Genomic DNA, 17,259 nt, shown 5'->3' with positions numbered 1-17,259 from the left:
ATTACAGACGCTGAAAAAAAAAGAAAAACAACAACCAAACATTGCGGAATTTTAAGACTATTGGTAAAGAGTTCGTTGATGTTCGCACTAAAATGTATTTATGAAGAGACTCCATTAAATTCGAACGTGACCTTGAGCATAATACTTACGGGAAAGGTACGCTAGAGAATAAACAATCGGCATCTAACAATCACTCAAACAATTCGAGATGAAAAAATCTGGCAGTTAACCACTCTTGAAACTAACTCCATATGTTTTCTATTTTGATTAAAATTCAATAAAAATTTGGGTTCCCGAGATACTCTTAAATTTGGGCCGTCGTGACCCGAACACGAGCCAAAAAAATAGTACACAGCACAATGTTTCCTCATGTTTTGTATGGTATTTTGCTTTTGATTGATTTTTATGGTAAATTGTGGTTAAATGACATAAAATGTGAATGTTTTTATCAGTTGAACTGTAGTTGATAACAAATTTACTTAGCTTTTTTTTCAAAATGGTCAGAAACTACTTTGCTACTATTATCTCGCAAGGTTAGGACTAGTTTAGATTTCTATTCCTGTTATCCTTGATTTAGCAACAGTTTTCCGAAGCGACTCTTCAGAGTTTATTTTAGTGTATTTGTACTGCTTCTGAGATTGAACTCTTGTAAATGCATTGACTAACGCTAGCACACTAACACAACCATTGCGAAAGGCATGATTTGTCCAATTGCCGGAAAAAGTTGTTTTATGTCGCCTGGATTCACTTAATTTTGAATTCATCAGAAAACGGAAGCTACAGAAAATCAAACTCGTTAAGCCCAAGCGAAAAAGCTAAGGCACAAGGAGTAAAAGTTCTAAATCTACTGACTTCGACGACTTCTTTTGCGGTTGACTATTGGCAAAAAAATACCAAATTAAATAAAGATGCAACTTTCAGTTACGAAGTTGATTCTGCGGTTGACTTTTACTTTTCAAACATACCTTCCTTTTCCCTCTGCTGAACTTATAGTTCAGGTAAGCTAGGTTAAACTAAACGTTGTCGTTAACGATTTGATTCTTCAATCTACGATCATGCGAGTGGACCATTTGGCAACGTCATAATAGCAATGCAAATCCCACGCTAATGCGTTGTTTGTCAAGTGGCTCACGTATCGTAAATCAACATATCATTATCCCGTTGCTCCAAGCTTCTTTTTACTTACCGTTTTCCCTTCACGGGAAAGCTTCACATGTGGCATATGGTAAGACAACCTGTTGCATTCCGAAACGAACCAAACTCAACGTTAAGCTGATCGTTCTCATCGGGAAACGGAAGGCTCCATGATGCAGCCGGATTTATTCAACATCACCTCGTGAACCCCTTCCCCTCCGCGGCTGGCAAGGAGTACGTCAAAGTAAACTCTAAAATACGGCAAATCGTCGACAAACAGTCACGGAACTTCCTCTTCCGATCGTGAAGATGGATCTGATTAACACCAATACCGACCGCTTTGAGGTGAGTCAACGAAGCGAAGTCAACAAGTTGAAAAGTATATCAAATTCTTTAGTAATCGAAAGATAATAACATTGTATTCTGATTGGTGCATTCACGAATGGTACGTAATGATTTGGATAATTTTACATTACTTATTTTATTTTATTTTTTAGGTGAATGTTCGCCATGTAGTACTACACATCATTTTTTACAAAGTTTTTAAACCAATCTTCTCTCAAATAATTACAGACAAATAGTTGATCTACGGCGCCCCACTCATTAGTTCAATCTATCAAGAATCTCACCATATGAATATGAAAACCAACTTTCCGATAGAAATGTTGAAGCATACGGCAACATGCTCTTCATTGCTTGGCAGAAAATTACTTTGTTAAACTATTTCCATCGAGCGTAACGCACTGATTGGCAAATCCATTTGAGGCTTAGAACTTCCAAGGTTAAAATGCATTCAACAACGGGAAACGATAGAGAAACCGCTAACGAATGGTTTGAAGCAACAACATCCAACCATTGCATTGCTCGATCGCCTTCATGGGTCGATTATTCGTGCTACTGGCAACCACCGCAACTAGCACTTCCTCCGAGAAACACACGGAACACCTATCGTGATTGTGCCCAGGCTAAACTAGGCTAACCTCAAACAGAAGTACCAGACCCATCCGTTTCTCGAAGCGAAGACGCCCCACGGCGAGCGAAGGGAGAGGAATTTAAATTCGTAATAAATTATTCATTGCACCAGGAAAGGCAAGCAACGTTCCATCAATTGTGGTGCTTGTTTATTCCGAGCCTTCCTTGCCGGTACCGGGAAGGGGGATGCGAAATCAAGTTGAGTACTCTCTTAAAATTTATCTCCATCAACGAGCGCACCGTTAAACAACGGATGCCTCCAGAAGGCACATTCCATTCGTGCCTAATTAATCCACCTCCGTTGTGCACGACTGCACAAACAAACGTCTGACTGGTTCGGGTCGGCGGAATTGAAGAAATCTGTTGCTGCAATGCTGCCACCACGAGGCACCATCAGCAGCCAAGTCAGCGTTGCCCACGGCAGACCCGGTCCTGGTAGTCGTCGAACGCAAAATCCTTCCTCAATTCCAGAGCAGTCGTTTGGTGAGGAACTTTTCGGAAACTAGTCCACAGACCCGGCGACGCGTGTAATGCTCCGCATCCTGGAAGCTTAAAACAGGAACGAGCGAAGAAGATTTCGAAAGGGAGAGAAACAAGCACTTGCAGTCAGCTGAATATCGTAGGACTTCAAAAAAGGGACGCAAATTAACATCGCTGCAATCTAGTTCTGGAACTGTTGCCGGTACGTGAAAAGATTCCGGTCGCCCGCTCCGGAGCAACAAATGGATGCTAATCAGAGAAACCTTAGGAGGGAGATCTTCCGAAAGAACCGCCTTTTCTGTAAGTGTCGGTCAACGGACAGGAAAAACACTTGCACCATCCAGCGCAGAGAACCGATGGGCGACGGACGAACTTTTGCCTGCAGGTTTTTTCTTTTCTATTCTTTATAAACCCACTCTTAACGCTGCACTTTCTACGAGGACAACCTCGCGGATAACAGAAACGATAATGGGCGGCCCTTTTCACGAAGCCGAGGCGCGCGGATTCTTGGAGCAAACAAAAACTTTACATTTTAAGAGCAAGCCAGCGGGCGAAGCGAACCGATGGCCGGAAAGAAAGCTGGACGGAAACCGGGTCCCAACCCAAACCCCTCCGCGGTACGGAACTTTCCCACGGTCGGATTAATTGCATTCCGTTAAATGACATTGTATTTTCAGCGAAAGCAAACAACTTCCAGGGGGCAGCATAAATTCCGCTTAATTTGAGTGTTTTCATGCTGTCCCCTCCCGGGGGACCGTTTGTGAAAAGCGGGTACTCGCGAGGGAAGCTTTGCAGCCTGCCCGGTGGACTAATGAGGGCGAGCTAATTATCTAGACATTGTGCAATAGAGTACGTCTTATCAGAGACGTTTCCCGCTCGCATCGGACCGGGAAAGTGGAATCGCGGAAATTAAACTCATTATGGTAGTTTGCAACTTTAGCCTTCAGTGTGGCGTTGTGTGTAACGTTACAATTTCATCAAATATGATCAAAAGGGGTCGATTATTCATTTAAAATGCAGTGTATTGAATGATTTCAGAAAGTACACGTTTAAATTATATTTATTGAATCTTCCACAAACTATTTAAAACATCACAAATATTTATCGATATATTAGTTGTTAGCTATGAAATAGAAACTGAAGATTTTAAAATATTGGAACTGTCAGTTACATCGTTAAAATATACTTAATTTTATATCAACTCTTAAGTTCGACTCATTTCTACCATATTTGTAAATCAAATTTGATTTGGCGATTTTATATTTCTTCAGTTTATGATGAACAAAAGTACTTGTTACTCTATCGGAAAAATCAATATGAGCAAAGCTCGAATCGATAAAACACCAAAAAAATTGAACCTGTACTTGTACTAAAAATTGAACCAAAAATTGATTGTGAGGCTTCCTTCCCAAAGTTCCCTTGAGCAGGGGAAAACTAATCGAAACTCCGTTGTCTTTTCTTTTCGCACCATCCAATGAGTCGGGCATGGCGTCAATGTGTTTAATTGATGGCAACATCGGTCAACCGCTGAAATATACGAACATTTCTGCACAAACACTCAAAAAATTGACAGCGAATAAGAGAAACTTTTTCCCTGCCCAACGCTCGATAAAGTGTGTGCGTGTGTGACATACACCTTGTCGCAACATCACGGTGGCCAATTAGTAACTTTTCACAATTAAATCACCAATTCACCTGCACAACTCACAACTCTGTTTTTCTCATTAATATGTTGAATATCGTCCGCGTTCGAACCTTAAGCGGGATCGACTAAGTTTCCAAGCGTGGCACAGATCAAATCCCAACGGGCCAAAATGTGTCCAATTAAACAGCTCTTTAGCGAAGTAAATGATTTCTGATATACGACTGTTACACTTCCCTGTCGATATCTCTCAATTTAAAATGCTTCCAGAAGTCTGCAACCTGTTTTTTTCATGGCCCTCCCTTGTGTTTTACTTTTCCAATCAACCGTCCGCTCATGTCGCCACTAAACTCCTTCGAAAAAAGTCGTCCGGGAACGAGCCAAGGGAACGGAAAAACTTTTCACTCAATCAACCCAAAAAACCGCAACTTTCCGATGACCCTTCAGGACCCGGTACGCGGTTCAAGTGGAACAGACCACTTTGGCACAGCGTGAAACGGTTTATTTTTTACATCCTTTCGATACGCGATTTATTTTCTCCCTCTTTCCCCTTTCGTCGGCCAGCTTTGGCTATGTTTCTGTCGTTAGCCGCTGCCTGCTTCCGGAAAATCTCGTTTGTTCATTTCCCTCAACCAACCGGATGTCCGGGTATTACCGTTGTTTGCGTTAAACTTCATCGTCCGCAACGAGCACACCGACGGTTCAGTGAAAGCGCACGTTAACATCGAACACTTTTCCGGCGCATTGGGTGTGCGGTGAATTCAATTTTCCCGCCCATAATCAACACCACTTTCGTGTGCGCTGTGCTTGTCTCTTTCGCCGAAAAAACTTTTCCCACTTTCTTTGACTAGCTTCCATTCACTCTGTTAGTTGCAAAAGTCACGGAAAGTACAAAACAAATTTTTAAAAATGATTTCATCCAAAATAATAGAAAAAAACATATTTTCAAAAAATGTTGGTTGTTCAGTAATAAATGATTAGTAAAACAAATCTCCTTTTTTCATTACATGGGCAAACGGGTTGAAAATAATTTAAGTTCATTTACGATTTGTCCTTTCCCCGCCTTGAAGACGTTTCACAAACCAAAATGGTAAATATTATACGATGGGAAAAGACCGTAAAATGTTGTTCGATCGACCAGAGGCAACCATGCGTTCGTGCGCTTCGTTCCAGCTCAAGTAACGGTCCATGAAAAGTGGCAAATTTAACGTTCCACCCGCCATTTTCTACCGGCCACAAAATGGCAATCCCCAAATCCCGATCGTTAAACGCCTGCCCGGTCATTAATGAACGCTCTATGTGCAACGGGCAAATTTATTCCACCGTTACGACGGAATGACGATCCATCCGGAATGGCTTCCATGACATCTTGCATCACCGTAATACACGTCGGGCGCGAGAGGAAAAAGGGAAAGTATCCCGCCGCGCGCCCCGAAAGGTTTTACCCGTAATCATCTTCATTTTCTATTCTATTGAGCATTTAAAAACGTATAATCAACGAACAAGCGCGCCCATCACGGTGAATTGATTTTCCTTGACGCCGGATCGAGGCGAGTGCGACGCCTTATTCCGATCGGAATCAAAGTCAGCAAAATTCCTACCAAACGCCGCTTCAATACAAGTAACATTTTCCTTCGTTTTCCCAATACCCAGTGTAGGGGAACTGGTGCATGGGATGCCGGTGCGACGGATGGACGTTCGTTCGCCTCATTACGAGCGTTTCTCTCTTGAAGGTGGCGCATTTGAGGTACGTAGAAGCGGAACTGGCATCCCCAGATCCCTGGGACTGGGTTATTAATTTATTTTAAGAGCTATTAAATTTAATATCGATCACCAACCAGGTTCACGTCTGCCAGACAGTTGAGTTTGAGGGTGGTGAGGGCAAATGCTTTGTTCTTCGGATGGTCGTCCAATCACGGCAGGGTGAAATTTCGGTTCGTCGTAAATGAATCCGGGCTAAACTGATTATTGCCTTTGCTGGTGCTAATAATTTAAATTCGAGTATAAAATTATTCCTTGCTTCTCATTCGATTTCCATGTACGAATCCAGTTTTTAGAATTTGTTTTACTCAAATCATTGTAAGTCTTAAATTCAAATAAATTATTTGATAGAAAAGTTTTACTTTCATCCATCGATTTGTAGATAAAAAATTGTCCGCAATTAATTACAATCCTTCTGACATCGATCGATTCATTTAATTCCACGACCACGACCTAAGTTTTCCCAATCGATTGGATTCGTTTCGTAGCTCCGGTTCCGGTGGGAGACTTTGGGAAAGTTCCTAATTTAAATGGATGCTGCTAAATAAATTTCCATTTGATTTGATTTTTTTCTTTAATTAATGGTTCTCTTTTGTACCCGAAACAATTCTGCCCATCTTTTGGCTTCAAGAGGACTCATTAGAAATTATTCATCTAAATCTCATCGATGATGGGGATACTTGAAATGGAAGGCTTTATTTTACGGTTTTTAATTTTAATACACTCAAAAACCCTTCAAGATACCACTTGACGCAATGGTGTTGATTGAAAAATAATGTTTATTTATCTAGATCACGATTTCACTAAGAAGCTTACCAGTTGTACGATGTTATGATGCGCTGTATACTACAGTAACCATAGGAAAATACATTTTTCCTGCAAAAAACCTGAAAAAATGGGTTATCGAGCCCTTTCATCTTCAGTGCTACCTGAAGGCCTAGACCTTTCGGTTTAAAGGTCGCCCATCGAACCCTATCAAACAGGTTCAAAGCAAATTAGCTTTCTTTCCCCCCTCAAACCTCGATCATGATTGTCGGCGACACTCCAGAGGTGCTTCAACCAGGTTTAATAGAAAGCAATTTTATCAAAACCTACCGAGCAACCGAGCAACCGAGCAACCGACTTTGCCGACATCCGACGGTGTACCAGGCGCCTCCATTCCGAAGTGGGTAAGTCCGGAGCGAAAATGCCGGGAAGGAAAAATGGTATTGACCCCCGGGAAGGAAATTGGCGGGGCCACAGCAGAGGCCGTGCAAATGGGGAAGAAAATAATAATTTTCACTCCACTCGGCAAGGAAATCAGCGGTACGTGCCGAAGACGACGCGGACCCGGATCGCGTTCAATTAATTCGATAACGTTAACCTTCGCTGGAAATGAGATGGCCAAGATCCGGATGGTGGCACGATAAATGGGGGCTCAAATAATGGGAAAACCTGGAAGCTTGGTTCGTGCTTAGCAGTCGACACAAAGGTTGTGATCGCCAGCGCAGATTTGCTTGTGTTACGAAAGTAGCTCGTTGAAAAAAGAGCAAAATAATAAAAAATCGCACTTCCGGAGTACGTGCGGTACGGGTAAATTAACTTTGCTTGGGGTAATAGCCACCGGTATGGTGTGGTATTTTATTCCCTAACTTAATTTGGCAGTCACTGAATAGAGCTGCGAACCAGTTCTTACTTGAACTCTATAACTTTAAGTTCTATTTGCGATTGTTGACTTCATCGTGTTGTTTGAGTTTAAATTTCAATATCAATCCACCTTCAACATAACTGGAAAAACTGTTATAATTATACCTTTTTCGTTATTATATAGAAGAAATAGAGTAGAAATAGATAAAAACCCAAAACATAGTTTTCATTTCTCACATTTGCGAGATTTCATTCGAAAAGCTTGCTTAAATAATTAATTTGAAGGACTAATTTCATTGTCTGGCTCTCTAAGAAATGTGTACTATCAATTGGTTGAATTAAATTAAAATTAAATAGTTGTAATACGTCACGTGTTGTGTCTGTAATTTTTTCTGTTCGTCTATTGAATTTTATGCCTCAAAATATTCTAAATTAAAGTATTATAAACAGTTCTTAATATCAAGAACCAGGTGCTTATTCTCAATTAACTTTATAATTATTACCTAGCAAATTGATTCCGTGTTAGAAAATTTAACATTAAACACTAAACGGCTTCGTTAAGTACACGAGATCGATATTGAACGCATTGCCAAGTCGTGGAAAGCTGGCAATCTACGGTACAATCAGCCATTATGGTCAAGGAAAATGGCACCACACGTTCGAAGAGGCGCATACCATTTTGTTATTTGCCGCGTTGGAGTCACAGACTTTCCAACGTGAAACCAGTCTCAAACTATCGTTACCTCTATGGACCATCTATCGATAAGCGAGACGTAAAGGTGACTCTAATTAGATGTTCCTTTTCGTATGCTTGCACAGATATTATGCGTATACTATCATGAAAACTACTTTGCATCAACCATGTTCTGTGTTAGTGTTCTGTATGCGACTAACGGCTACCTGATGGTCCGCAATACGAAATCATGACCTGTGGTAAGGTAGAGTGTTAGCCTCACATTCCAAACCGTTACCCTTAGGGGTGCCTTAAAATGCAATGACGATGATTTAGCCGTGCATTGCGGAACTTATTTTCTAATATGTGGGGATGAAATCCCACGAGTCTGACCACTCCAGTCGGGGCTATAAAAGATAATTAAGAGATTATTCACACGGCTGGCCGAGATACTATTGGATTTTGTTTTTCTCCGCTGCTCGTTCCACTCCCAACTCCGTCTCTCCGGGAACAATCGATGGCAAAAATGGACGTAATAGCCACTTCCGCTAGTTGGAGCTCTGCATCACAAACACTGCCGGCCCCAATATCGTTCCCGCGGGAGTCCTGATGAGTGTATGCCTGATGGTGGTTTCCCAGAACCACAGGCTTCCCGAAATTCACTTAGCCACCACAGGCATTCCGGTGGAGCCTGGTTGAGTAGTCCACTGCGTCTGCCTGCTACGAAACTTGGCCACCACAAAGCGTTGGCTTAATCACATAGCCACTTTCCAGCCCGGCAACATGCTTCCGTGACCTCGGGTCACCTGCACGGGTCCGCCTGGACACACAGAACAGGATGAACGAGATTGAATTTTCAATTTCAACCGTACAGTGTTCGAGCTTGTAAGAGCGGGAGAGAGCACGGCTCGAAAGTACTCCCACCGTAATGGACGGGGGAAAAATGTCCGGCAGCATTCTTTCCCACCGCACCATAATGGCACTCCAGGGCGTCTATTGGAATGGAAAATCTTTCCAATACCACCACTGTGATCGAACCGTGCGAGCGAATGGTTTCCACTCGATAGACGAATGCAAATTATGTCCAACACAAAGGTGACCGGAAAGAATTAAACCCGCCCCACACAGGCGGATACTGGCGTCAATGGGTGCAGATTTGTGGTTTGAAGACTTGATACGTTTTATCGTGCACCTCATACACGGTCACCAGGGAAAAAAAGCTTTCGAAAACCTACTCAAGTATGAAAATCTCCTTGACAATAGTAAAACCATCTATGACCTTTGTATATTTGAAAGCTTTAGAAACATCAGTTTAGAAATCGACCGGATGGATTGGAGCAGTTAGAATGTTTATTGCTGGAAAAGAAAGTATAAAACTTGTATTCCTTTGATCTAGCCAATAAAGGCGCCCCGATGTTAAATGTAGCTACACTACTTAAAACGCTCCCTGTTAATCAAAAACACGGCACACAGTGCTGTTGCGCGTGAACCCTCGGCATTCGGTTGGAAAGTGCCGGAAATAAATTAAAATTTATTCACCTTGGCACACTAATTCAATCTTGGCCCCCCAGAAGCTATCATGACGCTTATTCACTTACCCGGCAGTGGAGCAAGCAAAGCAAAACATGAAAGAAGGAAATGTATGCTTCTAGAATTCCGAAACAGCCTACAGAGGCAGGAGGGGGTTTGAATGGGTAGCGTAGTGCCTTAAAGTAACTTAATTATGTAACATGCTTGTTGCTGTCTTTCCATCGGTAAGAAATGCCACCATTCAGGTATGCTAACGAGATGATAGCATTATAACATTATAATGAAAAATACAGTACAATACAACGAAGTGGGAAAATGGGTCAGTTACGTTGAGCAGAATCAGAAATCCGTTTTTTCCATCCCTTGTTTGCTACAATAGGCAAAATTGAGTTTTTCCAAAAATAGTTTTATTAAGTTGATTTGAATTGGATTAAGTTTTATAATCAACATGTTCATGTTACAAGTAACGAACATTTTGATTTTAATAATAATTGTTAAAATGTTTTACCAAGTGGACAACTTTTTAACGAAACTTATACAATCGACTCCATTAACTGATATAAAGTATATTTTCATAAAAAAAATTAATTTAGCATAACAATTTTATTCAAACACATTTCATTGTGGCAAAGCCTTAGTAAAGGCAAAATTATAGTATGATATAAGCTGAAATGTGACATTATGTATCGCTTCATTCACGTAAAAGGATTTTTGTTTTATTGATTCAACCGTATATTTATGATTTGCTCTGAATTGTTCGTGAGTTATATTTGTTCTTAAGTATTTAAAATAATGTTCCTCCTTTTTTGGCCTATATATTCGTTTTAAAACGGGCTTCATTATATCGTCTACTCCAAAATGCAACTCTTATTCGGATGGTTACGAACATTTCATATAGTTTTTTAATTCATGTAGTTGTGTCAACTATTTTATTATAAAACTTGAGGGGTGAAAGGTGTTACAAAATCAATAGTAAAGGACCTCTCGAACCATCATCCTCGAATAGGCCAGACATCGGCGCTCGTGCGTTGAAAAGTACCAGTACATAGACGATAGACTGTTCAGCGAGTTCTGGTAACGCCCGTTTAGATTTGCCTTGGTACACATGACGTACCACCATGCCCCTTGCCGATCAACGGCGCAGTTTATCGGGTTGTCATACTCGTCATTATTGCGATCCGCGGTGGTAAACTTCCCACCCAAGTTGTAGGACATCGAATCATCAGCGGTACCATTGTATTTGCCCAACTGTTTCAGCACGTACTGCTCTTCCTCGCTTCCGATCACAAAGTCATCGTAATGCGCGTACCCGTAGTTGCCTGAAAAGTCCGTTACCTCGACCAACAACTCGTGTCGACGATGGAAAGTCATCTGATGAAGATTTTCTAGACCCAACCAAAACTCGCCACTAAGATCACCGAAACCGTCCCGGTACTTGGTCCAATTTTGGTAGAAGTCTTGCTGCCCGTTGTACCGATACTGGAACACAGTCCAGCCTCCGCCATGTTTATTCTGTTCACAGTAAACGTGCAACGGTTTGGAATGGGGCTTTAGCTGGATTTGGTATTGTCCCGACAGCCCCGAGCGTACTTCCCGGCACGATCTGTAGGTTTGATCATCCGCCTTAGCTGCAGGGATCAAGTCGGTAGAAGCTTCCTCTTGGTCGGGGAGCTGCACGGCATCGTTTTGATTGTTTCCAGCATGATTCGGGTTGCCGATTAGCCTGTTTTCGACAAGCATTACATCATTGCACTCGTTCTGCATTGTAGGCACTGTATTGCGCAAAGATTCCTGCAACTGGTTCATTTTGGCCACCAACACGTTCTCCATCGCACGCAGTGCATTCTGGTGAGCGTTCTCTCTCGCCTTCATATTGTCCGCCATTCGGTCCATTTTGTCCTCCAACGCCGTTATTCTTGCTTGCAAACTCCGGGCAATCGCATCCAATTTTTGCTGCAAACTCACCTCGCTCCCATTCACTTTACGCTCCAGACTTTCCAGTTTCACCACAACGTCGGGAACCACTGGTTCCTGCGCAAAGGGTTGATCGAGCCGGTTCTCCCCTGCCTGCCGGCCATGCTCGGCGAGATGCTGTTTGTTCCCGTTCAGCTTCACGCTGTGGTCTATGTCCTGCAGCTTGTCTTGGATAAAGTTGAGCTTGCTCATTAGATCATCAATGCCGAATCCACTGGCAGACGGGAGGACCAGCGCTGACCAAAACGCCACGAAACACGTCAACAAAAAACACCCGCGAGCACTCATGTCTTATCGCAGCAGCATGCGACTTCGAAACACGTCCAATAGCGACTGATTCTAAATATTCGCCTGTGTAGATGCACTATCAAACCGAATGAAGATCACGTTCTACGTTCTGCTCGTGTCTTGGTTTAAACTCGTGGTTGGCGGGAAGAGCGCAGCTGATTACGCTCAGCTGAGCCCTCTGTATAAACAAAGGGTGACTAGGAAGAATTCTGAAAATTATTTTAAAAATAACATCAAAATAAAAAAAAATAAATAAATGAATCCAACGAATGTAAACGATCACTTAAAAAACTAACAAAACAATTTAGGAATGGAGATAGTTAACAAAGGTATTCTTATTTTGACAACGTTTTTCGATGGTAGAAAATATGGAATATAAAAATAATATAACGAATTTATCTACACGTTTACATTCCCCACTTATTATAACACCTAAGTATCAATCATGCGTTGGATTTTAATATTATCGAAACTCTCGCAATCCACAATAGTGTAGATGGATTGAAGGTACAATGTCTTATCTTGGAGTATTTTGTTTTTGATGTTCCAATAAAATCCCCGCGCTTCCCATGACTGAATAAGAATGAGAATGTTTGAGGTAGTCTGGAGCCTTATCACTGTTCGGAATACCAGTAAAAAATCATTTTGTACCAGCGCCAAAATAACAATAATCTTTAAACAAACAACCATTACAATGTATTTAAAGCCATAATCACAAACACCTAAGGAACCTCATTTATGCTACATTAATTAAAAAGGTCAATATAAACTAACGTGACCAAGTCAAGGAACGTGCAAAACGTATGTTATAAAGAGATTGCGTTGGGAAAAAGGCGAAATGTGTGCAACCTAAAAAAGCTGCATCAATCCGAAAACCTAGAGCTCTACTTACTTATGAAAATGTAGGCTTGACGGTGAACGTCCGCTACCCGGGAATCATGCGCGAGAACAAAACATGAAGTTTCCCTGCCCCACCTTGTGATTGTTTCATTTTTCTGCGACGTTTGATAGAAATGAAGGGGAAAACGATTGACTTTATCAGTAAAAGTTTGATTAATATTTAATTATACTTCGTTCAAGAGTGGTTTAAACTAATCATGTGTCATTTTTCGCTTTCAATATAAAATAACAAATTTCACAAAACCCGTTAAGAAAATATTTTGAATTTATTTTGATAAAAGTTGAAAAGGGTTTTTAAGTAAATTTGCATGAATAATGGACAATCGTATGAAACGACCGTTTTAATACAATAATTGGCACAATATGGTAACATATTCCCACTAATTGACTAGCAAAAGCCGCGGTTTCTATTTTACTTATTTTGATGTACTGCCTGTTTCTTTGTTGTATGCATTTTTCGTTAGAAAAAGCACGTACTCTGTGATGAACGACCGACCAACCACAAACCAATTTATCCTTGAAATGGAAGAACAATAAACGAATAATTAACAATGTCCAGTGGGAAAGCGCGCAACAAAGTAGAGGGATCATCCCGAAGATCTGCTATATACTCATGTTCCAGTTTGTGAAAAATATGCCACTAACAAAGTGGTGGGGTGATGTTAAAGCACAAAAAAACGGTGACTTTCCATCCTGCAAGGGAAAGTATGGTGGAGTGACCCCAAAAGGACACTGCTTTATTTATTTTGCCCTCCCCCATGTTGCTGTCAACCATGATGGTGTGTCGCAAGCGGAACATTTTTCCATTTAGATTATGTCACACTGCAGATTGCATTCTTCTTCTTTGAATAAGGTAAAAAATAAAACTGGTGTGACTTGTAAAAATGTTCTTGATATTTGTTGGCTTATAAAGTGCCAAGAGAACTTACAATGCTACTAGAAAATTGAAAAAAGAGTAAATGTATCGCCGTAGTCTTTTTGGTCAAAACATTTTTCCCATCTCCACCATTTTTCTATAAAGCGAAGCAGGATAACCATTCCATTCCAGGATAAATTCCCATTTGTATTCCAATTTATGATGGATAACTTTTTATCTCGCGTACTTCCCGTGTACGGTGTTCTACACATTCAATCGTCGGGAATACCCTGTCCCATTCTAAACCGTATTGTTGCATTTGGTCCTTTGGAGCCTCCCACAGACAAGGATCACACGCGAAATGAACCGGCTACACATGATAGTGGACCTACCCGTCCGTCAGCATGATGAAGAACACCCTAGCGACCTCACGGGCCACGGTCACCAGAAGGAAGTGCAGGACGAAGTGTCCTCGAGTGAAAATTCGCAGGATTGCGGTGGTGAGCTTTTACAACACGCTTCCACGTTGTAGCGAGCACAATCCTGAATGCCGTTGGTAAGCCCAGGCAGTTGATAGTTTGCTCGTTTTGTACTTTTGGCGAACATTTTTCCAGTTTCTTGTGATGGAGTTGTGAGTCGATTGTCAGACGTGATTTTCATTGGACATTCTTTGATCATTTTTATTTCCCGCAGCTGTAACAAACCCATCTTCACTGTCATTCGAGTTATGTTTCGGACGGTGGCAATACATTGCTACCCTTACTCAGGCTCGTTTGAAAAAGGTCCTTATCTCTTGGGTTTCTGCTCATAGTTGACTGTACCGGTTCACCATCTCATCTTTACAGATAGATCTTTTAGGCCAAAACAAACACTAAGGACGATCTGCTTCCCAATTTGAATCAACCTACATGAATAGAACGTAGCAATACGGTGGATCGATTCTTATTTATGAGATGAGAACCCGTACAAAGGGATGACAAACACGTCGGAATGTGTTTCGTTTTTAAAACGATGATCACGGTTTTCATCGATTACATACTTTTTTCAGACGCATCATTTAATATGTGCTAGCAACAGGTCAGTAGAATAAATCTAAAAGTTAGCGAGCAAGCTCGGTTCCAAGCATGTAAAGAACCGTAAAAGCCTCAAAATTTACACAACTCAAACGATAGAAGTCATTGATCCTTGGAAAATGATTTCAAACATTCCATTTGATTTTGAATTTTGTTTTCTTAAAAATGTTTGAAACCAATGGATTCATTCTGTAAAACATTAATAACGAAATAAATATTTCAACTGCATACTGTAATTATAAGAGCATCGATTAGAAATGAATTAGCTAAATCCATGATTGTCATCATTAAATCTTTAAAAAATGATAGCTTATCATTCTTAAAATTTAGTTGAAAAATAACCAAATCCTATTTTGTATGAAGCTCGTGTAAAATTATATTCATTTGCCACTTGTTCAAAGGTAGCGCTTTTGGCTAATCCCGTTTTGTAATAGAACTTCTAACCTACCCAAAACCTTCGAAAATCAATTAATTGTTCATTTCCTCCAATATAGCAACCGCACACCAAATAAAAGAAAGATCGGAAATAAATTCGATGAATGGGACTAAACCGGTTGAGACAAAATATGTTTTAAAATGTTTGAAGTATGGGAATCGAAGTAATATAGCTTACAAGCAATTTAACATACAAATATCCAACCAAGCTGAACTAATGACAAGTAGTACAAATAGTTGTGAATTTGTCTAGACAATCTAGGTTTTTAATGCTTCTTGAATTATATTTAAACAGTTTGGGAATAGAGGAATATTCTAGATTCTCGAATGATTTGTTTAGACTTGTTTGTCGATAATGAACTGTTTTGCGAATATAATATTATTTCTGCATCTGTAAGACCCACGGATGATTCATGACGTTGCGCAGCGTAATACGGGAACTGCTTGGAATGCGCAAGAGCTGAAAAGAAAAAAAAAAACAAATTAAGCACCCGGACAACGATCTGCCATCTGCAAGTTACTTCACGGCTATAGCCTACCTTCGAGATGAGATCGATTGCCCCCTTACTCAAGTGGCGCGGATAAACGATATCGATCCGTCGGATCTTTTCATACGTATTCTGCGTGTTCTGTGATTCAAACGGCGGGTTACCTACGAGAAACTCGTAGCACAGAATACCCAAACACCACTGATCGACCGAATCGTCGTAATGCTTGCCGTCCACCATCTCCGGAGGAAGGTAATCGAGTGTGCCGCACATCGTCTTGCGCTTGTTCGACTTGGTGTGCGCGGACCAGCCGAAATCGGCCAGCTTGATGTTGTCGTCGTCGGTGAGCAGAATGTTTTCTGGCTTCAGATCCCGGTGGATAACATGGTTCGCGTGGCAGTAGTTGAGAGCATCGGCCACTTGCGATATGTACCGCGCCGAACGACGTTCATCAAAGCGTCCCTTTGGCGAAGCCTTCAGGTGCTTGTACAGCTCGCCTTGAGCGGCCAACTCGAGCGCTAGGTAGATACGCCGATCGTCATGGAACCAGGTGTAGAGACGGAGAATGTGTTTGTGTTTGAGACGCGATTGAATTTCGATCTCACGTAGCAGCTGCTTTTCGACGTTCCACTTAGTAAGCTGCGACTTGAACATCACTTTCATTGCCACCATAAAACCGGTCTCGCGTTCTCTGGATAGGTAGACGCGACCGAATTTACCACGACCAAGCGGACGGCCGACTTCAAAGTCGGCTGTTGACCACTCGTACGGATTCTCGTAGGCAGGGTGCTGCATCATTTTGATGGTCGTATGGAGCACCTCCGAGTGGGTTACATCTCCGTTATCACTAATCGTTTCAAAAACATCCATGGTGGGTAAATTGGAGACTATCTTCGTTCTTGAGTCTCTGTTAGACGCGCGCGCAGTTTGTTTTCGACTGTTTCCGTTGACGTTTACTGTTTTGAATTGAAGAAGTGCCTAGAGTTGGAACCATAACCATGCACCTAGTCCAAAGCAGTTCCTTTTACAGGAACGACAGAATTAGAGTCATGATCCGGACTCAAAACATTACAGGCTAGTTCCGGTTTTCGTCGACCTCGATAGATGAACAGATATCCGACATACACCGCGTATATGTGGTTGTACATCTCAGGAATTTCGAGGCGAATGTAGCCGAAAGTCTCAAAGCTTCTATAAAAATAAACCAACCAACATCTCAGGAATTTACATCGATGTTATAAACCCAATCTGCTGTCAAATTTTCTAAACCGCGTATCTCCGAATCCGTGTATGTCGAGTATCATCTGAAAATCCCTATTTTACAGCCTCTTTTTAGTTTAACCGTCACCCGTTCAACCGCCTACCCGGGTAGTTTTTGGAGTTTTGCTTTGTTCTAACTTTTGATTGGATTGACGTATCGGCATGAA

At 41.4% G+C, this 17,259-nt stretch overlaps 2 protein-coding genes across 2 annotated transcripts; both read right to left on the bottom strand.

Moving 5' to 3' along the window:
• Positions 1-10,784: 10,784 nt before the first annotated feature.
• Positions 10,785-11,984, bottom strand: LOC131293259 (fibrinogen C domain-containing protein 1-like). The gene has a single exon (XM_058321339.1). The coding sequence runs from the start codon at positions 11,982-11,984 to the stop codon at positions 10,785-10,787; it is 1,200 nt and encodes a 399-aa protein (XP_058177322.1).
• A 3,670-nt stretch (positions 11,985-15,654) lies between these two features.
• On the bottom strand, positions 15,655-16,777 carry LOC131288481 (aurora kinase B). Its single transcript, XM_058317622.1, has 2 exons — positions 15,884-16,777; positions 15,655-15,804 (listed from the first exon to the last, which is right to left on the bottom strand). The coding sequence occupies exons 1-2, from the start codon at positions 16,700-16,702 to the stop codon at positions 15,724-15,726; spliced, it is 900 nt and encodes a 299-aa protein (XP_058173605.1). The 5' UTR covers positions 16,703-16,777; the 3' UTR covers positions 15,655-15,723.
• Positions 16,778-17,259: the final 482 nt, after the last annotated feature.

The sequence above is a fragment of the Anopheles ziemanni genome, chromosome 2, assembly GCF_943734765.1.
Source record: "Anopheles ziemanni chromosome 2, idAnoZiCoDA_A2_x.2, whole genome shotgun sequence".
In the NCBI taxonomy this organism is placed as follows: Eukaryota; Metazoa; Arthropoda; class Insecta; order Diptera; family Culicidae; genus Anopheles; species Anopheles ziemanni.
This window is presented reverse-complemented; position numbering and strand designations above follow the sequence as displayed.

Excerpts from the sequence above, each read along its gene's own strand:
- LOC131293259 (XM_058321339.1), bottom strand. The coding sequence starts at position 11,984 with ATGAGCAAGCTCAACTTTATCCAAGACAAGCTGCAGGACATAGACCAC.
- LOC131288481 (XM_058317622.1), bottom strand. The coding sequence starts at position 16,702 with ATGGATGTTTTTGAAACGATTAGTGATAACGGAGATGTAACCCACTCG. Across the intron at positions 15,805-15,883 it reads CAATCGATCTCATCTCGAAG|CTCTTGCGCATTCCAAGCAG; the intron begins GTAGGCTATAGC and ends TTTTCTTTTCAG.